The sequence below is a fragment of the Chaetodon auriga genome, chromosome 10 (genome assembly GCF_051107435.1).
Source record: "Chaetodon auriga isolate fChaAug3 chromosome 10, fChaAug3.hap1, whole genome shotgun sequence".
NCBI classification, from domain to species: Eukaryota; Metazoa; Chordata; class Actinopteri; order Chaetodontiformes; family Chaetodontidae; genus Chaetodon; species Chaetodon auriga.
In genome coordinates this window covers 19244980-19271553 of record NC_135083.1, presented here as the reverse complement: position 1 = coordinate 19271553, position 26574 = coordinate 19244980, and the positions used below count along the sequence as shown (strand labels likewise).

The window sequence follows — 26574 nt, the reverse complement described above, 5'->3', positions numbered from 1 at the left end:
AAATGAACACCAGCTATCCAAAGGCCAAATGTTACAACAAGAACTGTGAAGCTGAAGAAAATAACACTTTCTGGGCCAAAGTTAACAACTGTTACACATAGAAAAGCTCATGGGTGTTTTTTTTAAAAGAACTACCTACACAAATACTTGTGGTTCATGATCAATGTATAATATATAGTGATGCAAAATATTAAAAACTTAGTCATTTTTTAGCAATAAAAGATCACCAACATTTCACCTATGTAAGCTGCTGACATGGGACATCCACAAAGCCATCCAGGGCAGAGACTAAATTCCAATCATTCTCATCATGTTCAGTTTATCTACTTCAAGAGATACCGACGGGGCATCAGGGTGTGGTGTTTAATGGACACCTGTGTAACACAAGCCACCTGACTTTATACTGGCTTCACAAATGTCCAACGTCAGCAGTGAAACAAAACAGCTTCAAAATAATACTAAGATCAAATGATCATGACTGAGATATGTGATTGTATGTCATGTATCCAGGCTGAACTTCATATTTACTTCAGAAAAACTGATAAATTTGTATTTTTTATTTACTAATCAATAATAAAAAACTGTTGTGTAATTTCTCATAGTATAGATCAGATTGCAAAGATCCACAGCACAATAAAAAAAAAAAAAAAAAAACAAGATAAGCAGATCAACAACATGGGTAGTATTGGCATATTGTTTTTTACCAGCCACTGAACATGTAGTATTATTATTATGACGTTACAGCTGATTGGCTGCGAAGCATGCCTGTCATTCATCTAACCACGCCCCTAATGCTAGCGACTTCCGCTTCTGTGTCAACCTAAGGGAACACACTAAATTTCTGTTCATCTCCCTGAGCCTATCAAAACACTCACCCAGCGCAAATTACCGAGGTAAGACGACAGACATTTTACCACTCTGTCTATGGTCTCCTGTTGAGTTTTCAAGGCCACAATTTTTGCTTTGTCTTTTGTGTGCAAGGGAGGTTGCTAACTATGCTAGTTAGCCACCTTTTTTTTTTTTTTTTTATAGCCCGCCTGCTAACGTTAAGGCTAGCTGTCAAAAGCTCCCTGACGACCTGTCAGAGTTGCAGCTGTCAGTGCCGTGTGTGTGTGTGCGTGTGTGTCGATAAGGACAAGCAGTGCCCCATATCCTTGTTTAATTACGTTGTTTTGATTTAAAGTTGCTGACTGAGGTTAATCAAGTTTTCATTTGGCATGCTAGATCAGTTGCTAATGTTAGCAAGCAAACAGTTCACGGAAGCATCTGGGATGGGTTCTCCTTTACTTAAGTAGCGAGTTGGACGGTGACGTTAGCTAAGACTTCATTAACACCACACAGCTTGACTTATTCTTAAGTACTGTCAATCATCGAGCTCTTATATTAGTGATATATTAACGTTGGTGCTAGTAAGTGGTCTGATATGATGTTGGCAGATCCCGTTGTGTGAGATAGATTTTGAAGGAAGACCGGGGTCACGGGCAGCACTTATCACAGGCAAGGCGAAGTTTAGTCACCTCCTATCGCCTTTGACTGCCTCAGCCAACAGCGGGAATGTTCCCCTGCCTGTTTGGCTTCTCAGTGCCTCCATCACCATCTAGATCTGCCTCACAGGACAGACTAAACAAAGCTTTTTGTTTTAGCGTTGGTGTAGGGTAGGTCTACACTGTTTGTCTGCTCTCACTGATGGACACACACTATCCCTCTGAGGCAGACAGTGTGTTCCTGCATCCACTGACCTCTGATGGCGAAGAGGTCGGGAAAAGTGCTGACACCAAGACTGAGAGTCTGTTTAGATATTTTAGATAAATATTTTGACTACTGTTTGGGAACATTGCATGAAAAGAATGGACAAACATGCAGATACATTTTTGATACGTGTGTGAGATAGTGAGGTATTTGTCCACTTTATCCTGTTGACATTAACAGGACATTCAGTATTTATCTTTTGGAGATAAATCATGAACATTTGGTACCAGACTGACAGTAATACGTCAGATGCTTTGATTATGTGTAGCACCACAGTTTACTTCAGTTGAACTGCAGACTTCGTTCTTCATTCACATTTCTGAATTAAAACAGTTTCAGCTCTACCAAAACAAATTATGATCTAAGCAGGTGATTGACTGAAACATAATTATTGACAGTTTTGTATGTGATTGATTATTTGAATACAATACTTCCCTGCAATATTGTTATACGGGCTACTACAAGACAATGATCAGTGTGGAAGATTTAGGCAGATGTAGTGGCAGAATATGGGAGAAATGAAATATAATATTCAGAATTACGTTTTCAGTCGTGTATAATCACCTGAAAATAAGAATTGTGCTTTTGTTACCTTATAATGAGCCCTTTATATTTACAGAGAGAGCGGATCCTCTTCCCTTGGAATCCGCCATGTTGCACCGTGTTGCTACAGTAGCCAAGAGTGGCAAACCAAACACTGACTCTAGAGAGACCTTTCATGAGTGTCCACGTTTGGAAAGGGAGGGTTAGGGTTATTCTCTTGGTTGCAATCTGCAATCTCACCACAACATGTCACTAAATTTTACACACTGGTCCTTTTTTGGTAACTTTTGTAATTTAACTGTCATGAGATCTTGAGAAAATCTAAAAATATTGGTTAGTGAGGATCGTGATAGTATATGTGTAATTTCACTATTTTATATATATAATATCAAGCATCATTCCAATAACATTTAAATATCTAATGATGATTTTTAAGTTTATTTTGTCTATATAATCGCCTGCTGTATGAAACATTTAACAATATAAGCACTAACAGATTGCTTACTCACTTTTGCTCCTGCACAATTGATCTTTGTAACATTGGGCTTCATTTTCTTTTGTGTGTCTTAAATCTGCAGTGTGTTGTGTTGCCACATGAGGATAAGGCAAATGTTGAGCTAATTCTGTTCTGGGCAACCATCTAGGCAACAGAGAAACAATCTTGTATGTATAATTTATGATAGAGCAGAGGAACAGGTAGCCAATCAGGAGCCTGTCTGACGGACAGCCTTTGTATTGTTTTGCTCTGTTTTGATTGGTTCATGGTCATAAGGAGTGCATGCTGCAGGTACACCATTGGATCAGTGTGTTGTCATTATTGGCCAATATGGCTGATAATAAGTTCATTTACAAAACAGATAAAAGACATTATTAAAACGAATAAACCAACATCAGTTTAATGGTATAAGAACAGAAACCAAACAGAGATGACTGTTTTTGCTCATGAACCCTTATGGATATTGATCTGTTATTAATTTCCTGCTGGTATTTGTCAGATGCATATGGCAGATTTGTGCAATCAGAAAAAAAAAAAAAACAACACTGATTTTCTGCTGAATATCTGTTTTGCGTAACGTGCACAGGGTCATTTTGGACCCCACTTCAGATGCAGTCTTGCATGTGTTTTGCACATGAAACGAAAAAGGTTTGTCCAAATAGTTCTGTCATTTCTATCTGCAACCGTTTACACAGACTCCCAGCTAAAGATGGTTTTGTGTTTTTTAATTTTTTAAAAATACATTATAATTACACGCCAGGGGTATGATGAAGCAGCTTGATTTGCTTTTTCTTCTGTCATCTTTCCTGTTCTTGTTTACTGATAGTGAAGACAGTATCAACAAACACTACTCATTTAGCAAGCTGAAGATGGGCTTGGTAATGTCCTCCTTTTCAGTAACACTGGACAACAAAGTACTTAGTGATCTGGCAAAGTAGCATTTGTACACATCCAGACTAAAATAACGTGATTTCTTATTGTTGATCCCCCATGAAATGAGAGTGTATCTCGTATTCATAACCTCGACACAGAGGCAAACATCCAGCTAAACCAGATTTTCCCAGCTGAGCCAGTCACACACGAGCACTGCACAGTGTTTTATATGCGCTCAGTTAGGAGTGTCACAGTGTTTGCGTTTAAGGGTGGACATGTTTGGGAAGTTTCGAGGCAAGATGCTGAGCGGGCTTTCTATCTATAAGCCTGTGTGAAAGTAAGACTCATCCTAGCAGGTTTTACCTCTTAGCAGGTATCGCTGGACCGTGCTGACTCACACTAAACTGAATGGTGGTGTGTGTTTGTGTGTGAGAGATAGACTGTATGCTCAGCATCCCACTTGGAGTGAGACAGTGTTGTATTCCCAGAGGGTTTACACTGAGTTCTCTCAGGAGGAGCATGAAGAGGTCAGACTCATCACTTCAATCAACGGAACTCCGTCACCACTTCAGGATTACGTCCTCTGCATGACGGGTATTGAGCCTCGTTCTCAAATAACACTAATTGAAAATATTTGTTAAAAAATACTTGTCCATGACGAGCTTTACTTGTAAAACCTGGTCTTGAGCGATTGTTTTCACTTGTTGACGATGGACATCCAAGGTTGAATGGCTGATAATCTAAAGGTCTTTCTCTTTCTCTGTCACTGTTTTTGGCGGACAATTTTTTGAGAGATTGTGATAACAAAAATATTTGTCTGTCTTACTATTTCATCCCTTTGTATGTTGTTTTAGTGGGAAGAGAAACAAGTGATGCAAAGAAGTGAAAAGATAGGACGGAAAGAGACAAGGTCGTCCTCATAATTAACCAGTTAATCGTGGTGCATTTTCAGCCTTTGTTAAGGTGTCCAGTTCACAGTCCTCACTTGCAGCACAGCTGTACCAGTGTGTGATTTAAGCTGATTCGTTATAGTGCTGTTGTACCTTTTGGGTTTTATTTCCATTCTGCTGAGCACTTGTTAATGCAGCCAGCAGTGCAGTCTTCCCTCTGCAGACCAGGATAAATGTTGACGATGTTCGCACTTATTTTTTCCAAATCGGCCGTGGGTGGCTGTACTTCAACGAGGTTACTCTTGTGATTGAGGTCGAGTGAATTTGATTTCATACTCACGGTCTAATAAAAAGTTGTTTGTCGGCTGTTGACATTTCCACTCTCGCATGGTAAGGGTCTTGTGATATGTGCTTTCATTTCGCTTTCCTCAGGCACCACTGATGTGTCCTACTACAGATGACATACAGTGGATGATGTTATAAAGGAGCAGTTCATGAAAGATAAATAGAGATGGAGTTTACTTGAGGCTGTATGTTCCTGTGATACGGTATGAACAAGATCTTTGGTTTCCTGGTTTCCTCCTTTTTAAGTTTTTTTTTCTCTTCGCACAATGTCGACAGTTTTCTCTGTTGTCGCTATGAAAACAGGATGCCTGGGACAAAATTGAATTTGCAGCTTTAATTTGTCTACATGTGTTTATGAAGAACACACAAACTCAAATCACTCCCAATGATTCTGTCTTCCAAGGTCGACTCCTGTTACTCGTTTTCTTTTCTGCACAAATTAGTGCAGACAGCAGCCACAGCAGAATGCTGCTCTGTGTTGGGCTGCCTCTGACACAGTGCCCTGTCTGTGTTTCTGCTTCCCAGTGCTGCCTCTCAGGCTGCATTCGCATCCCACCTCCTTCACTGGGATTGGCAGATCAAAACCAGTCCCTTCATCCTAACTTTTATCTTCTAGCTATGACCTCCAAAGCACTTGCTTGGTGGATTTTAATCAAATGACACACAATGTCTGGAAAAACTGTGCTTTGGAAACAATGTTTAGTGGAAAACATGCTGGTTTACAACACAGTGCAGTTCTGCTTCGCTGTTCTCCTTATCTTCATAGTTTGTGCACTAAAATGTTGGTGAGATAGGAAACTAAGTGCAAGGATGTTGGTCAACAAATGACATCTTGGGATTTTCACAACTACATAGTGTTTTGCAGATGAATGGAAGCGATGAAGTTCATGTTGAAATTCAGTGTGTGTGATGCAAGTAAGTCATTTGACCCTTGAACGAAGCAGCCCCAGGATCTGAACTGAACTGAACTAAATCAGGATATAACAGCCCCTTTATCCCATGCTATTTGTGTTTTTCACTGCATAACGGTGACAAATTAAATTGTTTTTGCACGTCATCTTTTCTGGTACTTTTCTCCTTGTTTGTTGAGTCCAAATGAACATTGTACACTAGATGTTGCCATCTCAGGGATTGTCTTTGACTGGTCAGTGACGGTCAGTGCAACAGACCCTTCCTTGATGTTTCCTGGGGGTTTTAAAAAAGATTTAGGGGCTCCTAGATCATTTTCTGCAGTGGAAAAGGATGAATTATCCATCCTGAGAAGCCACTGGACTGGTCTGGTCAGGCAGGATTTTATTCACATGTAACACAAGCTAGTTACTGAACTGCTGAACTGAACTGAGTGTGTGTGTGACACTTTGTTTCACTGTCCGGAGAGGTGTGTCAACTACTGAGGTGAGTGTGTGTAAACAGAAAGAAAGGGGTGTGTGTGCTGTATTGTTGCTCAGTACTGGGCTCCGTCTTGCCTGGCAACAGCTCCCGTCTCTTAATTTCTTTGTCCTCGCCTCTCTCTCTCTCTGTCTGTGTCTGGTCTTCTCGCTTTGTCCCCTGCGGCTTTGGATGTTTTTGCCAGCCCTCGGAGGACAGCGCAGAGAGACGTTGCTAGGCTAGTATCTGTACACCAGTCTTATGAATGGAACAGCCATGTCGGTAGGTTTTCTTTATGGTTTCAAGTGATTGGTAATGAGTTTGTTTGCTGTTGGAAAGTTTGACTGTGGGATTGCTGTAGTAACAAGCTTTGGTATCACTTGTTTGTTTGGAGAGGGCACAATAAAAAGATGAGGCCCAAGGGATCAATAGAATTTGTTGGATTGGAGGTCCTGATACTAATTTAGAACATGTTTTTTATTTTTTATGACCAACAGTACTACATTAGATTGTGTAGACTTACTAGTTTAATGAGGTACGAGTATTGTTAATTTTGTTTTCCTAAATGAATGATCCTGTCATTTTGCAAAAACATCATGTGCTACCATTTCCACTCGTTAATGAGAATCCCACTGTGGACAGGTGTCTAGCTACTACAGCGAGCTACATTCTTCTATGTGAGAGTAGCAACTTCATTGTTGGCATCTTTTTTTCTTCTTGCCTGAGTTTTTTAACCACTGTTTTGGACGTTGAGGCATATCATTTTATTTGTACTTGATATTTCTGGTGGGAAAAAAAAGATGCGTTGAATAATATGCAGGAAATCCTAAAAGAATATCATGTTTGCTTTCACCTGACAGGTGTTTCCCTGTATTTGTGAGTCTCTAATGGAATACTTGAACCTTAGATTGAGGTTACTTGTGATAAGCTGTTGTCCAAGTATGTAGGATTGCATTTGCGGTTTAAGTACGCTGCCATGTCTGTCATGGTTATGTAACAGCTCTCGGTTGTGTCAGAGTGCGCGATATGATCTGAGAGCCTCTTGCAGCCAATCAGAGGGCTCATTGTCTCTCTGTGTCTATGTAAGTGTGTGAATTTGGGCATGGCTGTGGTACAGAAAAGTGAGTTGGTTCAAAACAAAAGATTACCAAAACCAATAGACATATAGATTGAAACTGTGATTTAGTGCAAAGCTGGTTTTAGTGTGTACAAATGAACATGAGTCTAATATTGGTCGATATTGAAAGAATTTAGTTTCACCTGGTGTAAGATGCATGAAGATTTGTTCTACAAGTCAAAAAAGAAAAAAATAATTTAACCTAATAAATCAAGATCATGCCATTCATGAGAGTAATTAGGATCAACATTTTAGCCAAGATTCACTTCCAGATATTGCATTGAATCTCAGTTCCTGTTTCTCTTCAAACATGCAAACCTAATTATTGACGTCTCCATGTCGAATGTGCTGCCTCAGCTTCAGAAACACTGAGGGAGCTTTAACATCTTTAGCATCGGGAAGGCCAAGCACAGCCTAAGGGTTGTGCAGCAGTTCAATCAGTGGTTGTCATACTTTTCCAGCACATGATCAAAGGAACGTTCTTATGATCCGGGTAGAGTCTGTTGTCCCCAACCTTAAAATGCTTTTAATGGGTTGTACACCACAAACAATCTAAAACAGGAGCCTGAGGTTTGCTGACTGCAGGGACTTTGGACATTGTTGCTTCCTGTTACCTAATACAAAAGAAGAAATGTGTGGTGACTTCTAGGCGAAGTTTTGGCTCATGGCTGAGAACAGCAAGTTGTAAAAGTAGGTTATAGTAGTATTAATTACAGACTGGGTGCTGAAGGATCCAAGCTTAGAGAATTGGTGAATTGTAGCCAGAAAATAGTGCTTTGAAACCAAGACAGGCTGCCATACTAGACGTCACAGAGTAAGTATCAAACCAATGATGCAGTCATTGATAAATTGATTGCAGCTTCAGTCACCATAACCCACAGCCCACTGTGTTGTTGCGCCACTCCCATCTTTTTACCCCCTCATTAGGGAGTTTGGCTTGCAGGATGTGCACCTGGGCAGATGTTCACCCTGTCTCTTTCAGATCTTAAAAAATGACAACGAAGGTTCAGTAAAGCATCATTATTCTTGGTATGAATGGATCCTACAGTTCAGCAGCAGGAATGTAGAGGTTATAAAGCGATGAGCAAAGCGGTGAGCCTGTAATAACTCATGCAAATCAGATTTTCAGCCAGGTTTGTTTTATCCACAGACAGTTAGGAAACGCTTGCTTCTTGTCACACGGTGCTGTTGCTTCATAGCAAGAGTGTTTCCGTGATGGCACGTTCAAGACTGAAACATGATTTTGTCTCACATTCAGAGACTACGAGTCAGCACATTATCACATTAAATTGCTCTGTTTAGGCTGACCTAAACGTTTACTTTACGCTAATATGATGCAACTGTTTGAAATGTCAAAACTATCAACAGAATATTAGAATCTCACTACTATGCCGAGGGGAAAAATACGAGGGAGTCCGTTTGGGTGGTGTTACTATTTGTTTTATTGACCTTGTTTTGTGTAGCCTAATTTCTTGTTATGTTTGGCCGAACATTGATTAGTCAAACACTGAACACACAGAAATGTGTGCAGTAAGCTTTATCACAGTTGAAGGCACAGAGCCTCACCCTTCAAAAGCAGCCAGTAGATTGGGAAAGCTGTCTTTGTGTCTTCAGACTGCTGAGACACATTTTTGGTGCTTGAAAAATTGAGTTGTCATTTCCTCCAAAATACACTGCTGAAGTTTTGGAAGTTTTTATGGGATTATGAATCCACAGGAAACATCAGGCACTATCGATTTAGTTGGAGCCAACCAACTACCAAAAAATAAAAATGCAAGATTGGACTTTGAATTAGAACAATCTAACATCAGCTCGTCACCCGTTCTATCTATCCCATTGACTGTGGACGCCAAGGCCAAAGTTCATTTGTGTGTTGCAGGCGTAACCTTTACCTCAGTAAAACCCTTCCACAGTGTGGAAAGAGGCAGAGTGAATGAAGGGAGAGAACGAGCGAGCACTGTCTTCACTCACATTCAGAAAGGAGTACCTGTTCAATACGATATGTCTCATCAGGGATTTACTTGCACTGCAGGTATGTAAAGATTTGATCATTCTGACAACCTTAGCATTGCAGTCTTGGAGAAATACAGAATGATAATCTACTATTTGTAGTCCAGCCTTTCATGTAAGAGTAAAGCCATTTTGAGTAGAAGAGCAAGTGCAGATGGCATTCAGCAACGTTGTCTAAATTAGGATCATTCCATCTATATTCAGAAACGACTGGAAGAGCTGAAAGCTACTAATGAATTGTGCCTTATAATGGCCACTGTAAACACACAGGGCAACATTTAATGATCAGTTGGGCCAGTGTTGGAAAGACCGAAGGAGTAAAAAGACAATGAAGGTGAGGACATAAGTAGGAAGATGGACTCATCAATGCTCAGTAACATTTCATGTCCGATGAAAACTTGATCAGACTCTTTTTCTTTGTTTCATGCTCTTTCTCAAGGTCTTTCTATGTTGGCTAAAGTGTAAACAGGAACTTTGGAAATTCAGTGATGAGGAGGAAGTCTATTGAAACTCGTTCAGCAGACGATGCAATAACAAACCACATGTTACATGTTTTAGTATTTAAGCACTCCAATTTTGCATTGAAGTGGTCAGGACAAACACTTTATTAGTTTCACACTGAAGATTGTCTATATTGGTGCCAATGCAGTACCTGATTTTAACAGGTGCAGAGTGCAACAGTCTGACCAATCATTCAGTGCTCGACATTTTTTCTGTAAGTAGATGAAGAATTGTATTCTTCTTTACTGTGTGTTAGAAAGGAGACCCCTGCTGTGTGATGTTGGTCTGCCTACTGCAGATGATGAATCAGTGTCAAAGTCAATTTTTATGGTATTTGCCATGTGGGCTGCGTCATTGTGATGAAAATGATTCATGCCTATTTGGTTTTCTTGCCGTGTTGCTAAGGTTAGGCATGCAGGTTGTAGTGCTGAGAGAAACAAGTGGGTGAATCATGTGCCGTCGTGGGAGATGTGACAGAAATGAGATATTACCTTTTCATGAAGCAGGACGGTGTGATCGGCTGCTGGCACAGTGAAGTGATTCCTTCCACAACCTATTTGACTTTGAAAGGTGACTAATTGACATACTCATTAATCTGTTGGCGTCACTTCAGGCTGGTTAATGTGTCGAGGGATAAACTGGAATTACAGCATCAGCATGCCTGCGAATGAAACAAGCAGCCAATCAGAAACCTTTTTCATCCATGACCATGGTCCGGCTTTGAAGTGATTGGCTCACATAGAGAGGGAGAGAGAGAGTACAGTGTCCAACAGGGATGTCTGAAACAGGATGTCAAAGGAAGACATTACAGGTTAAAAGACTAAGGCCCTCAGGTGTTTTGTTTTGTTTTTTTTAAGCTGTAATCAGTTTGTCTGCTGTTAGTGCCCTGATTTTGATATAAAGTGGGGCTGTGATTCAAAGAGACTGATCATGACTGTGTTGAAGGTTTAACTTGCTCTCTTTTGGACTTAAAACATTGGCGAGCCAGTGTACCAACCAGAAGGTAACAAAGACCCAGAGTGCCTGTGACACTGGTGCCCTGATTATGTAACCACTGAACTAGAAAACTCTCTGTTTGCACTCAGTGGGCCATGATAGACAAGCTTGCTGCTCAGCCAGACTAAGCAGATTTTCAGCTGGTAGGTAGCTGAGAATGACCCTTAGTACTTTGTGTCATCTGGGTATGGATGACCACAGTGCACTTCATGCTGGCCCTCCCTCCATGCTGGTGTGAGTTTTCAATGTTCTGAGCATGTCGCTTTCTTTAGGAAGTTCTCAGCCCAGGGTTGCTGCATCAATTACAGAAAAGTTGTGTAACTTTCTAAGCCTTCATTCTCAAAAGTAGGGGGACTATAGAAGTTTTGTGAAAAATCGCAGTTTAGTCGTGAAGATATAGTTTTCCTCAGTGTTGCTTTAAACGCCCAAATGTTTTTTATCTCATGCTATACTGTAGTTACAGCACTCAGGGTCAACTCCAGCTCTTGCTAATCTTGAGTAAACTCAGAAATTCAGGACTTAAGTGGTGTTTTCTTTTTTTTGTCTCTGCAGGTTGCTAGTTTGCTTCTCTCAGCAAAGCCAAACAAGGCCTCAAACTGAACTCTGACGTTACATCAGCTGTCCAGGAGCTGTCTGATCATCAAACAGCACATTTGCTCCGACTCACATCCCCTGGTGTCTTTCTCCTTTGGTCAAACCAAATTTGGGACATTCCCTGCCTGGATATTGAATGACCATTGTGCTGTTGCTGTGGTGACACTCCAGAGGGACCTCGATCGACAGATTTCCCTCCACGGGCACTCTGAGGGGCTGCCACCAAAAGGAACATGTGCTAGAAGCTGTACATCTGTCCTGAACGACTGCTCGGCTTTGACTCTAGAAGATGAGCAATGAGGATGAGTTCTACGACGCCGTCACAGGTGGGATTGTGCGTGCGTGTGACTGTGTGTGTTGCAGCACTTTGTATCTTGCAAGGCAAGTATTTTGCAATGGCACGACTCAGTATTGCACAGGAAGAACTTTCTATTTTTGAACTCGCTCTGAAAAATCTGAGACAAATCACTAATGCTGCTAATAGCCAAAATGCCCCAAGTGATGTCACACACGCTCTCACAGCGGATCTTAACGTGATTCTTAGTGCTGACTCTATAGCTTCTTTCTATTATCATAAGATGTAATTGGAATTTCACAAACCAACTATATGTGTATGTGTCCATTCTGTTTATTCAGGGATCTTCAGGGATTGTGACCTTGTTTTTGCTGCAAGAGGCAGTCAGTCCTAATTAGATGGTCTGTTTTTGTCTCCATCATAGAAGCATAATACCGTCCAATGGAACCTAACCTGCTTTAGTCTGATGATTAGTTCAATAATTCACAAGTCTGCTGTCTTGCAGTCTCGGCCGGTAACGTCACCAGCCCCCTGTGCCCTGTGAGAGTGGAAAGCTGTGTCCACGTCTGCAGATTTGCACATGCATTTCCAAAAATACAGAAATAGAGGAAAAAGCAGTTAGCTAAATCTGGGTGTGTTTTCAGAAGAAGTGCTCAGAGGCAGAGAATGGAGACAGTGGAGGTATCAGTTGGGTAATACAGGCAACACTCCATACCTGATATCTCAAGGAACGCAGTTAAATGAACTCACCAGCCCCCCTGACTCTTACTTATAGTTTATCTTGAGTGGTTTCAGATTTCTGCTACTGTGGAGAGATTAGACAAGCAGCCCTGTACGTAAATCAACACCCACGGGTTGCCACGCACGCTGATGTTACAGTTGCCATGAATCGCCTGATATCCATGCATTAGCTAATGACAAAACAAATAGAGTTGCTTCAGTGTCCAGTGTTATCATGACCGTTTACTGCGAGTGTTTTTCATCCTTCTCTTGGTTTTGGAATGTGCTTAAACCCCCTGAAGGTGACGGGGCTTCACTCATTCTGAGGGTTGCTGAGTGTGCATGTTTGGTGCAGGGTTGAGGGTAGGGCGAAGCAGGCTGGTCGCTGTCAGCAGTTATTAGCTCGTTTTTGTACCTTTAGTGCCAGTTCTGTCCTTGTATGATATTGTTAGGTGTCCAGGTTGTCGTCATTGCGGTGTCGCTGTTATTATGTGTATAAATAAAAGATTTGTGCGTGTGTGTGTCATTATTATGATCAGCTTACTAATCTGAGACAGATGCAGACCAGGGCAGATGTATTATTCATCATGTGCAGGGTTAGCTGTGATGAGCGTCAGGTGGCTTCCAGCTTGGCCTTATTATGTAGTCCACACACCCCCCCTTTCCCCTTCTGAGCGTCAGTGGTAGATAATAGGTGTTAAAGAGGATTTAATAAAAATGCCATCACTTTTCTTGGTGATTATGTTCTTTATCGGTCCAAAAGGTTTGTTGTAGAAAGCAAAACTAAATTAGCTATTTATCACCGAGGTCTGCTCCAAGGTTGCTTCATGGCACAGAGGCATGGAGAATATTATCAAATTACTGTGTACGTGTATTAGAAATCTGGATCTAGGACAATAGTGCTTATTAGTTCATCATGAATCTTAATGAATATGAATGTGAATAGAAGCTTTTTTCTAATCTGGTCAGACTGGTCAGTAAATACTCTGTTCCTCTTCCTACAGTCATTTATATGTAAAATGGCTTTGCTCATACTGTAAGAATACACACCTGCTACCTGTGACACACTCCTGACAGCTCAGGATGTGTGTTTATTAAATGACAATAAACAAACCATTCAGTCTATTTTAAGCTGTTGTTAAGGCCCCACCTTGAATTCACTGCAGCTCCACCCAGTAGCACCAATACTCACATACCACGTTCATGTTCTGGCTGCTGCCCAGGTGGAGGTCAACACCAGCACGTATTCCCATCAACAACTGCTGCTAAATCCTACTCAGTCACTTGCAGGTTTATGCTTGCTGTCAGTATAAACCTGCAAGCCTGTCATTTTTTTCTTTGCAATCCTGACCCTGAATTAAAGCATGAAGAAAACAGTTTTTAACCCACCGCTGTCCGTGAAGAGGTTATTGTGAACAGTTTCAGGCAAGCAATGACATTTGCCAGTCAAACACAGACAAGTTCTCCATGCAAAACAGTATGTAAGTTCACTGCATTGTCTGTGACAGTGAGCAAACAAAATATTCATATTTGAGCCAAATATCGACTGCCTGCAGTATCAATGTGTCTCTGTTTAATTGGAAGAGCCCTTGTTTTTCAGACTTTCTGTGGCTTTTATCTGTTGCTTGTTATTGCACCGGTGCATACAGAGCTGTAACACCTGTGTCACATTTCCTCTGCCACAGGCCTGGATTCAGACGAGTCGTATGAAGGGGTGTCGGAGGCCAGTTTCAAGGATGCACTGGTGTTTGATGGCAGCAGTCAGAAGAACAACGGATCGGTGCCAGAGGAGAACGGCATCAAGAAACACAGGTAGCGCCGCATTCCTGCACGCATTCCATCTGCTGCGTGTATTTGTATGTTTGTAGCTGTCCGGAGGCTATTTGAAGCCTCCTATTGAAATCAGCTTAATGTGTTAGGCAGATTCAAAACATTCGGGTTGAATGCTTTTCTTATGACACGTTTTTCCACCGTTGACGTTTCTCTGTAACAACTGCATTTGAAAGGCATATTCTGAAGGACTACGTGTTGTAGAAGACAAAGCTTTGTTACAGAACAAAGTACAATGATAATCACATGCCAGAGAAGACACAATGATGCTAGTCCAGAGTTCTCAGGGACAGGGCGTGAATGTTGGCAAGAAGTCCTCCAACCTTTTATTCCCAGATTCATTACCTAAGCCTGGTGAGACTCGTTCTGCTTGTGCAATATTCTAGAGTGAAATATGATTATGTGTCTACAAATGTTAGCATAAAAGAAATGAGAAAAAGATTTAGTTGACTCAGGCGTAAAAGCATTTGAGTTATGCTGCCAAATGTCTTTTATTTGATTGCAGCGATGACACACACAGAGGAAATTTAACACTTTTCCACGAAATCCCTCTTGAGCCACTCCAGGAATGAGAGCCCCGACTTTTCCATGTGAACAGGTCTTCTGGTCTGTCTCTGTGTGTCCTCATATCATTTGCCATGTCTTTCCAGTCTACATGTGGCATGTCTGCGTCTTCAGGCTGTCAAACGGACCTGACGGACCACATGCTCGGCTTATCTAAGACGCTGGTTTTCATTGGGTTTTCATTCCAGTGTGTGAGATGAGATACTGTTTGGCACTGATACGCGTGGCAGTGACAGCAAGCATGAGCCTGTCGCTCTCTGTGTTGGTGTTTCTGTATCACCATCATCTCTGGAAATATTTCTGGATTGCCAAAGAAAGGCTGGTAACACAGATGAGACGCTCTGAAGCTTAAAGAACTCACAGACATTACAGATGTCAGAAACTGGATGGCTGACCAAACCAATCCTGCGTGTTCTTACTTCAGGAGGAAACGTCTCTTCCACCCACAAAAACCATCAACAGCACATATTGGGAAGCTCTGTGCACACTGTTTGCGTTCTCCATTTGTGCTGCAGTCATTTCTCAACTTTATTCATTTCTTTATTTTCAGGGCATCCTTACCTGTGCCCATGTTTTCCAGAAACTCCGTCAGTATCTGGAGCATCCTGAGGAAATGCATTGGAATGGTGAGAAGCCACAGATGTCCAGACTTAAATCAAACACTGCTTTTCATGATTTCATGCACCATATTCTGTGAGCCGAGGTCTGATGTAAAATACAGGCTTGATGTCGCTGTGCTTTTCACAGGAACTGTCAAAGATCACGATGCCCATCGTCCTCAACGAGCCTCTGAGCTTCCTGCAGAGGATCACAGAATACATGGAACACACTTACCTCATCAAGAGAGCCTGCTCGCTGTCCGACTCCACAGAACGCATGCAGGTCAGACACACAGCATCTACACACAAAAAGAATAGTATCATGGCATAGCAGCAGTTTTCATTAGGTTTGCCATTTTATCTGCACTACTCAAAAAAATAAACACACACTTTCAAATATCATCACATGAAATAATGTAAACACAGCTTGACATATAAATCCTGGAAGTGTTTGCTGAGAAGTTCAACGACCAGCACTTTGTAAGTCAGCCTAGATGAGTTTATTCCAGTCTCAGTTTGACCACTCAGACGTGTTTATTTAATGACAGTTAGAGAAGGTAAACAGTTGTGCTGGTGTTGTAGTTAAAGCAATACATGAGTGACATAACACAGATAAGAAATGACCAAAGATCATTTCATTTGGCAAGGAGGTCTGAATCCACCGAACCCAAGTCTGTGATCAATGAAAAACTCCCCTCACACACACAAACAGACCCATTTCAAAGACTAGCTCCAAGAAAAGTCATGTGACATCACATAGCACACACACACACACACACACACACACACACACACACACACACACACACACACACACACACACACACACTGATGTGATCTGTGATTGTTTGTCTTCAGGCAGTAGCTGCTTTTGCTGTGTCAGCAGTTGCGTCTCAGTGGGACAGAACTGGAAAACCCTTCAACCCTCTACTAGGAGAGACCTATGAACTCACCAGGTACACACACACACACACACACACACACACACACACACGTACACAGTTCTTTTTAGGGTCACCCAGTTTAATCATTTTTTTAATCCTCTCTCTTCTTCACTGCCATTTACAGAGAGGAGCAGGGTTTCCGGCTGGTATCGGAGCAGGTATCCCATCATCCCCCAGTCAGTGCCTTCCATGCAGAGAGCCCGACCGGGGACTTCGTCTTCCACGGCTCCATCTATCCCAAACTCAAGTTCTGGGGCAAGAGTGTTGAGGCTGAGCCTAAAGGGACCATCACACTAGAACTTCTCAAGTGAGTCCAAAATAGCCGCTGGTGAAACTGTGTGTGTCCATGTCACAGCTGTTTGATCAAAAGCCAGTTCCTCCTCCTCTCTTTTTTTCCCTCTGTCATTCTGTCTTGTCGTTTTCCTCTCCTCTCCTCCAGGCACAACGAGGCGTACACATGGAGTAACCCACTTTGCTGTGTGCACAATGTCATCCTGGGCAAACTGTGGATCGAGCAGTATGGCACAGTGGAAATCGTCAACCACAGGTAGTTGAAGTCTTTCTTTTCATAGCCTGTTCTTTGGAGGCAAAGTTCAGTTTGTTTTTAACGTAGCTGACATGGTGACCCAAACACAGCACTGGTTTACATCCTACATCCAAATGTGATGGTCTTAAATTATTCGTTTTCTCTGACAATGATACAAATATACTGATAGAAAAGCAAATGTATGGCATTTGGCGTCGTAAACTACAATTATTTATTACATTTCTTGGATTCATTTTCTTTTCTTTCATTCTGATATACAGTTAAAGTAATTTAAAGTGGAGTGAAGCCATCTATTGAGTTGATTGACCTTTACTGGCCCTCAGGAAGAACTATAGAATTATTGAGCCACACACACTCACATATAGACTTAGGTCACTTCTGGGAACATTACATAGACTTACCTTCATTTAATGGAGGCTTACCCAAACCATAACCACAACTTACCTAACCCAAACCTGCTGTGAGCGGGCTTCTGGTGTTGGAACCCTACAGTATAGAGACACAGGCGCGCGCACACACACACACACACACACACACACACACACACACACACACACACACACACTCGTCAGTCCTCACCCATGGCTGTCCAGAGTTTGCACTCCTCAGTTCTTGCAGAGGAAACTGGCACGTGGTGTCTGCTGCTCACAGAGCTGTTCAGTATTCCTGCCCGCCACCTTCATTTACTCTGTCACGGTGTTTGCTCTGATACGTTACACTGCAGCTTGTTTGCTCTCTTTGAGTCATCTTAGGCAAACAATCCCTGAATCATCTTTTCAAAGCTTCATTTATCCAGGGAAGCTCTGCAGAGCTTGTGCTGTATTTCTTTCATGCTCTGTGTCATGTTCACACAGTGAACAGATTCACACCAGCAGCTGTGAAGCAGTCACATGAGTCCTGCACCGTTTGCAGCCGCTGAGCTTTACTGTTGCATTGATTGGTTAGGCGCCTTGAACGGAAAACAGGAAACTTGATCAGCCTTTGCTTTTTTTCCTCAACGATTTTCAGGCAGTCTTGACACAGGATCACACCTCTGAGGAGGGTTTTAATCAGGTGCTGTTGTTCAATGAAATTATGCTAATAATACTCTTAATTACAACTTGTGAAAGTGCCATTTTCACCTGAAGACCAGAAACCTCAGTGTAAGACTTCAGTTCACCTTAACAAAGCTTGAGATGTTCACTGGTTCTTCTCTTCTCCTGCAGCACTGGAGACAAGTGTGTGTTGAATTTCAAGCCCTGTGGGATGTTTGGGAAAGAGCTGCACAAAGTGGAGGGATACATCCAGGATAAGAGGTGACACTTCACTCTTGTTTTGCTACGTCACCTCCAGTATGCATGTTCTGTTATTTTATAGCATTTGAAGTGTGGAAAGTTGTTACTCTAATCTGGCTCTTCCTTTTCCTTCTCTCCTTGTTCCTCTTCTTCCTCATCTCGCCCTGCTTCTGCCCTTTCTTCCTCTGCTCCCTCCGTGTTCTGTCGTTCTCTCCGTCCAGTAAGAAGAAGCACTGCATCATCTACGGGAAGTGGACTGAGTGCATGTGGAGCGTCGACCCCCAGGCTTATGAGGCTCACAAGAAGTCAGAGAAGAAAGGCGACAACAAGAAGCACAAAAACGTGAGGAAAAGTTGGAAAATTGAGCGATACAAGCATCATTCTTGCACATATGAATCGGATAGAGACAGTATGTTATCGGCTTCATTTCAACTGCTTGTTTTCTACAGTTGCTCTTTTATTTGCTTTTTTTTCCTCTTTATTTCCTGTTGGTGTCCACAGCACTCTGTGTGGTCTTGTCCAGGTAAAGCAGCAGGCTTGTGTAGGTTGGTGCTGAGCTCTTCAGTTTTAGACTGCTTAGTTCTTTGTATTGAAGCATAATAGCTGCATCATGCCTGTAGCTTTCATTTGGCTGTTGAACCAAACAGATAGAGACAGACAAACTGTGATATAGATGCTCAGTGCATGTAGGTAGAGTGTGAATGGAGTCATTTGTACAGTGATGGAAGCATCCCAGAATACTTTGATTGCATATTTTCAGAATAATAGGAGTAACAATGAATGGTTTTATTTCCAGGAGGAGCTGGATAGAGCAGAGAATGATGACGCAGACGACATGCCTGAAGTCCAGGAGACGGTTTCAGTCATACCAGGAAGTACTCTGCTGTGGAGGATAGACTCCAGGCCGGCGCACTCTGCCATGGTATAAGATCACAAACCTCATACAAGTCACTCAGTGCCATGAAATGAGAAAGTTTCGCCTGTTAATTGTTCATTTTGGTCAATTGATGTTAACTTTTGTTAAGAAGTTTTTCCTATTTAAAATGCACTCAATGAGCTGTCAACACAGTTTTAACAAACCAGCATTGTTAGTCAGTGGTGGAGCAGATATAAGTCAGACAAGATTAATGTGTTTCAAGACCTCATTTACCAACACACACACTTAATATCCCTGATAATCCTTCTCTTCCTTCCCCAGATGTACAACTTCACCAACTTTGCGATGTCTCTTAACGAGCTGGAGCCTGGCATGGAGGGCATGTTGGCTCCCACAGACTGTCGCTTCAGGCCTGACATCAGAGCCATGGAGAATGGCAACATGGGTAATTCAATTTAAAAAGTCCCTTATTGGTTTGTAATGGATTTATGTTTGCCTGAACTTACATCGACTTGTTTGTGCCCTGCTGAAACCTTCTTTTTTTTTTTCCAAAATAAAAGCATAATTAGAAATTAGAGCTGACATTTGTATTATTCTCTGCAGAACTCATAAAAAAACAAAAAACGTGCACCTTCCCATGATGCTACATTTCTGCTGCTGAATAACACATCAGAAAGAACTAAGAATTGACAACAATACGCCAGTGCTGCCACCTGCTGGATCTCATGTCATCTTGTCGATCTAAGAAGTGTTTAAACAACTTTATCACCCTAAAATCATGAATGTATTCTAGCGCAAGTCTCTTTCATGATCCATGAGTTAAATGGTACAGCCCTCATATGTTTCGTGTGTGTATGTGTGTCTTGTTGCTGTGCAGATGAGGCCAGTAAGGAGAAGGAGAGACTGGAGGAGAAACAGAGAGCTGCGAGAAAGGAGAGAGCCAAGAATGATGAGGAGTGGTCTACCAGGTGGGAAACACGCAAACACATGCATCCACACCAATTTTCACTGCAGTTAAACATTCAGATGGTACAAACATCTCTGTTCATGTGATGATGTTTTGATAGCTGTGTTGAGCAGCGTCAGCAGAGCTAACGCGCAGCACCTTGTTAACAGTTCCACTGAGAAACACGATCACTACAATAGAGTTCCTGAAGACAAACTAAAAATGTTGTCCTTGTGAGCAAACTTGGACTTGAACTGGGACACTTTGTGAAGCATTAAGGGGGAAAATCCTGCAAACGTCTCATCTGTGTCTGCATGTCTTTCAGGTGGTTCCAGATGGGCACCAACCCGTTCACCGGCTCCCAGGACTGGCTCTACACCGGTGGCTACTTCAATAGGAACTACCAAGACCTGCCCAATATCTACTGATAGCCCGCTAGCCTTCATCCTCCTCCTCTTCCTCTTTACCCTGGAATGATCTGCCTGCCGTGAAAAGCAGAGAAATGTTAAGAAGCCACAAACCCACCTTCATCTCACTGCCTTCATCGTCTTTAAACTGGCCGACAAACACAGCGCTGATTGGAAAGATTTCCAAAGAAGCCGAACGGCCGTCACGTCTGCCTGATGTCTGCCGAGCCTTCAGGTCTTCTTTTTTTCTTCATGTAAAAGATTTTTTCGCTTTCTTCACTTCAGGCTTCACATAACGACCAGCAAACGTTTCCCATCTCTCTGCCGCAGCATCGTTTAGAGCACAAGAACCATTTTATTCCTGACCAATCGCAGCGGCAGAGAGTTGGTAGATGTGAAACAGCAGTTAACGGCCCACAGACTCCATCTGAATGTCTTCACAATCAAACTCTCCTCTGAGGAGCCACCTCATTTAAAACAGTCACATTTGTAATTAATGAGTATACATGAGTAGAAACGACATGAAGTAAGACACAGTAATCACAATGATGGATTTCTGGATGGACTCCGAGTCAGCGGGGAAATCAGGGATGTGAATGTTCCTTTGACTGAAGATGGATCTTGAGGATGCTTTTTCTTTTTTGGAAACTGTAAAACACATGAAAAGTACACTGTACTCTTTAAAAATCTAAATTCTAAAGAAATAGAGTTCAGTTGCTCAGGATAGATGGAATGCGAGCATGAGCTCATTCCTGTCTGTGCGCCACGTCCCTAAAACACACTTCTGCTCTCCTGTTAACCTTCCACTGAAAGTTTACGCATCGAAATAAATCAAGACGTCGACTACAAAGCAGAGGTCTCCTCGACAGCTGAGTGGAATGCGCAGCTTGAGCGGGAGCAGACCTGGGATCAGTAAAGAAACCATGAACGACCTGACGCTCTCCCACACAGAGACAGAGGAACGCATAGAGCGCAGGCTCGCCGGCACACCTGAGCTCTTCACCTCCTCGAGATGTAACTCTGCCGTCTTAACACTTGTCCTAACGTTAGCTTCACCCAGTAGAAATGTATACAGTGTGGTTAACGATCCACGGTGCTCGCTCCAGATTCCTAAAGGAAAACCAAGAGCGCAGTTCGGATCCAGAGTGAAGAATCACTGAGCTTGAATGTTTATATGCAGCTTGTATGGTTTGCTAACAGCTGAGTCATAGCTGAGGATTAGTGATGTTCAACACAGGCTTCACACCAGGACAAGTTAGATCGATCATCCTCCAGTTTGCTCATTTTTTAGGCTTATTTCTGTTTTCCCGCCCTCAGCGCACACAGGTTCAGTTGCCTGCTCGGTGACTATGTGTGAATGATGCAGCCAGCAGTGACCTGTTCCTCCAGACGCACCCCGCTGACCCAAAAGCTAATGTGAGAAAAGCAGTCATGTTTTTTCCCCCCGTGTAGCAAGTGACAGAAGAGTCCGATCTGATGGCGCCCGAGGGACCAAAATCACTCCCACAGAGTTAAGAGTTATCACACTAGAAGATGATGTCCCAGACTAGAGACAAGCACAGTCTGTGTGACAGTAAAAGAAATGTCCATTCATGGTGTGAATGAGTGTATAGATATGTGCAGACACTTAGAGCCATATCAGCCATGAGAGGGAGTGGATTTGCTGCGTGAATGAACAGAATTTGACAATGTCCCCCTTCAAAATGTAAGTTAACATTAACCTCACTGTCATCACGTCATCATAAAACATTATTCATGTCAGTGTAATTTAAAGCAACATGCATGGTTAGATAACTGCTGTCCGGCTGGAGTGGATGGTGAAGTATGAGTGAAAGAAATACAAAATTAACGTCAAAGAGACACACGATGACTCTCAGAGACGTAAAACGACTACAGAGACAAAAACTGCAGAGAGATGAGACATAAAACAACTGCAGAGACACACAATGAGAGACAGAAGACAGGTCCAAAAGATGTAAAATGACTACAAAGAGGTTAAACGACTACAGAGAGAACATGACTAAAGAGACATAAAAGACGTAAAAGGGCGGTGGAGACCTTTCATTGTCTCATAATCTGTCCATGCGTTTTTTCATCTGACACTACTAAACAGGAGACTTGAAACGTGAGAGTCCTAACTCGACGAGACATCCGCAGCGTGTCCTCTGCACGTTATTTAAGTTTAAGATACAGCATCGTGACTCCATGTTGCATCCAGCAGACACATTTAAACTTCAGCTGCTCTGAAGCTTCATCTTGATCATACAAATACACGATATTTAGACTGCTGACTCAGTATTTTGCCTTTCATGGCAGCAGAGCCAGACTCAAATTTCCACAGACTCGGGACTGAAATCCAGATTCTGCTGACCGGACAATATATTATATTGATAATAAAATATCAGACAGAAATAAACTGGACAGATTTTAAGTGTATGAAGTTAGCATGTATGCTGAAATTGCATTAATAGATTTCAGTGTTTTTTTTCTCGATCCAAGATTCAATCAGGAGAATTATGTTGTTGAAACAGATGGAAAACAGTCAAAGGCTCGTTCATGTTAAACTCTGGTTCATCTCGCATCAGGATTCACTTCTATAAATGTGTGATGAGGTGACGACCGTCAGCCCTCCAGGTTCATGCTCGTCACACCATGACACTCACGTTACCTGCAGGCCTGTCGGTGCAACAGATCTTACCGGACGTGATCGTCACAAACCTTTCTGTGACCATTTTCCTGTTAAAAAATTACGTTTTCATCCGTGCATTTAGGAGCCTCGACGCGTTTCACAGGACCGTCTCTATGCAACGTTTGCACCTCAGCATGAACAGCACGTCTGGTCTGTTATTGTACAGTAGCTTTACAGCCTCCTCACACACACACACACACCCCTTCAGCTTTTCAGCTCGAGTCGCCTGATTTAACTCCAAATAATGACTTTGCCTTCTTTAGTTTATCTTAATATATTCCAAATCATTTGAAATGGTTCTAACTCGTTGAACTGCGTGGCACTACAACCAGCTCTGTCTGTCATCTCGGACCAACTTAACGTTTCATTTGTGTCTGTTTAAATGTTTGTTTCCATGTCGTGCTTAGTTCCTTTTTTTTTTTTATTTATGTGTATTATTTATGATGTTTGAGGTTTGATGAAAAACATTCTGTTCTGTCATTTTTTTTTCTTCTTTCGTTCTTCTTTCTTTCCCTCACTTGAACGGAAATCTAAAGCGTTTTTGTGGAGCAGCAGAGCGTCCAATCAGAGCTGGAGGTGACCATCATTCACAGCTTCACATTTGTCCGTTTTGCTGTGGCCTGTCAGTGCAGACAGTGTGTTGAATCACTCGGCCCTCTTTGAAGCTCTTTTGGCTGCTTGAATTCACCTGTAAAATCCCAAACAGAGTTTTTTTTTATGCCTTTTTTTCCAACTTGCCATGAGAAAGCTATTAGGAATCAGTCACACCAACACTACTCGAGTTGCTCTCACAGACGGCTGTGAACTGAACGCTGCTGCAGTGGAAAGCGATTCCAAACTGGAAAACTAGTTTTGACTGTAAAGTAAACTCAGTGCTGCAAGCAGCTGGTAAACACATGAACGGCCACATTCATCAGTGCTGGTTCAGACCGGTCAGAAGACTAACGCTCTGTCGTTAAACTACATCTGAGTTGATGCTCCGTGTTGGTTCCTTCTATAAAAAGATGTCTTCACCCTCCTTCTCTCGGACCGTATCACGGGATTGTCGATGTTGTATACGTGTACAAGTGCTGCACAGAGGTAATCACAAGCAAAATGGCATATTATTTTGTGCAATTGATTTATTTTTATAGTATTTAAACAGTTTTTGGTGAGAACATTGTACCAGATGTTTTACTTTGAGGTGGGTGACTGTATGGGGTGGTATCCAATCTGTGGACAGCTTGGTAGATTAATGAGCGGGGGAAATGTCTACTAATAAAATCCTAATTTCAATTTTTTTGACCACGTCTCCTTCTTTTTAGAATAAATACTGAGGCACAACTCTCCATACTGAGTGACGACGACACATTGGATATCAGGAGGTTTTCATTAGTCCTTCTGTCTGAATCTTTGGATTCTCACTGCAGCCCGATGGCCGTGCTGAGGTTTAGCAGGGACAGCATTAATGTGTTAGCTTGCTGACATTTCCTAGCTAGCACTGAACACGTGGTGGCCCCAGTCTGAGAACCACTGTCCTAAAGTGACAGAAGGTGCCTTTTGTTGAACACTTCTTCCAAATGAAGAGTGAAAAATGACTTCAAATCAGGACGCAGTTACAGAAACATCAGAAACTAAAACACAAGCATTCACAACAGAGATTTGTTTTTATGTATTTGTCTTTTATTTATTTTTCCTGATTGAAATGTATTGTAAGGTCATAATTTGTCATTCATCACATTACATGGCATGATGCACCAGGTCTACTACACCCATTTACAGGAGGAATACACGGAAACATACACAAGGTTTTACAATGGGGAAACAGGAAGTTTAGCTCATTGCACTTACAACAGTGAATGGAACACTTGTAGTCATTTTTAGGCTCTCGACATTTTTCTCTATTTTATTTTCACCTTCTTCTCTTCTTTCAGTTGGGTTATTTTCTGATTTTTTTTCATTTTTTTTTAAATTTTATTTTACACATCTCCATTGTCCAATTCATCCTCTTCATCTCCATCTCCCCAAAAATTATCTATCAACCCCAAAAATGACATGGAAGCCAGAATATTTTTCCCTTTTTTTGTTTTTCATGTCATCTCATTTTTACAAACACAACATGTATAGAAACTCTACACAGACCAATATGTTTTTATGATTTTTTTTTTATATCCGAATACAACTTTTAATGAGTTTTAAACAGTCCGCACGAGCCGGCCACGTACGTGCACAATGAAGTTTTTGTCATTTCTTATTCAAATCAACAACTGCTCGTTTGTTCTGCAGGTTTTGTTGGCTTCACACACACACACAAAGCACAGGTTTGGGCAGGGAGGTTCAGGTTTGCATACGCTCCAGCTTGTGTCGCTGTGCGGTGTGCAAAGGCCTCTCTCATGCCTGTGCGTGCATGTGTGGGTGTGGATGTTAGCATGTTCGAGATTCACATGTTGTACAGAACATGTCCTTCATGGCATTTACATGTTGCTGTTGTTGAAGCGGACTCTGGTCGGTACTCGTCTGGTATTTACACTGGAAAAAAGATGGCAGCCCGTGAGGTGGGAGGTCGAAGAGGTTCACAGGGTAAAGGGACGGGTGGGGGTTAGGCTGGGTGGGGGAGGTGTCCAGGTCATGCACTTGTAATTTTACTTTGATGATTCATTACAGGTGAAAGATGAATGAACGCTCCCTGATGGTGAAAACAGTGAAAGATGGACTTTTCCCCTCATGGTTTACTTTGTTTCAGCATTCTTGCTCTCTTTCACAACCTCTCACCTATGAAACATTTACTTTTTATATATTTATATATATGTATATATTTTATGTGTTTTAAAGTCTTTCTCTGGTCCTGCTATACATGGACTGTCCGCATGACCGAACAGCAGTGGTGACAGTTACTACACTACGTACTATATAAGCTCTGTATGCTACCTTTTTGGTTAAGAACACACACACACAGTCCAGGTTTCCCAAAAGCATTTAAATAAAGTCGATTCCAACTTTTTTTTCGCTCTCTGTGGCGCTAAAAATTTGCCTTTTGTCCTTTTCATGGCTGTACAAGCAAACATTCTGATGCCAGATCAGCGCCACAAAGGGTCAAAAATCCGACTCTGACTGCGTGTAAGTACAACCTTATTGCTGAGACTCATGATGTCTGACTCAAAGACGAGCCGAGCCTTTTGAGATCTGACTTCTTTTAAACAAATCTGATGGAAGCAGCTCTCTCAGCTCCACGTCAGGAAATCTGACACTCTGTGTTCTCATGCAAACTAATAAACACAAGGGTTTCACTCCGAAACACAGTTTGAGAGAATATATGTCTCTGTCTTGGGGGGGCTTAAAGAAAATATTCCAGAACAGATTTCAATTCAAATTTGTTAACATTGTGATGTATCTTTTATTTTTGTTTGTTTTGTGCTTCAAA

At 42.0% G+C, this 26574-nt stretch overlaps 1 protein-coding gene across 1 annotated transcript; it reads left to right on the top strand.

The window, feature by feature from the left end:
- Positions 1–796: 796 nt before the first annotated feature.
- Positions 797–24449, top strand: LOC143327133 (oxysterol-binding protein-related protein 2-like). The gene is made up of 14 exons (XM_076741329.1): positions 797–893; positions 11441–11808; positions 14183–14309; positions 15442–15517; positions 15639–15773; positions 16349–16446; positions 16559–16741; positions 16874–16981; positions 18187–18276; positions 18477–18597; positions 19052–19177; positions 19454–19577; positions 20010–20100; positions 20404–24449. The coding sequence occupies exons 2-14, from the start codon at positions 11772–11774 to the stop codon at positions 20504–20506; spliced, it is 1419 nt and encodes a 472-aa protein (XP_076597444.1). The 5' UTR covers positions 797–893; positions 11441–11771; the 3' UTR covers positions 20507–24449.
- The last annotated feature ends 2125 nt before the right edge of the window (positions 24450–26574 follow it).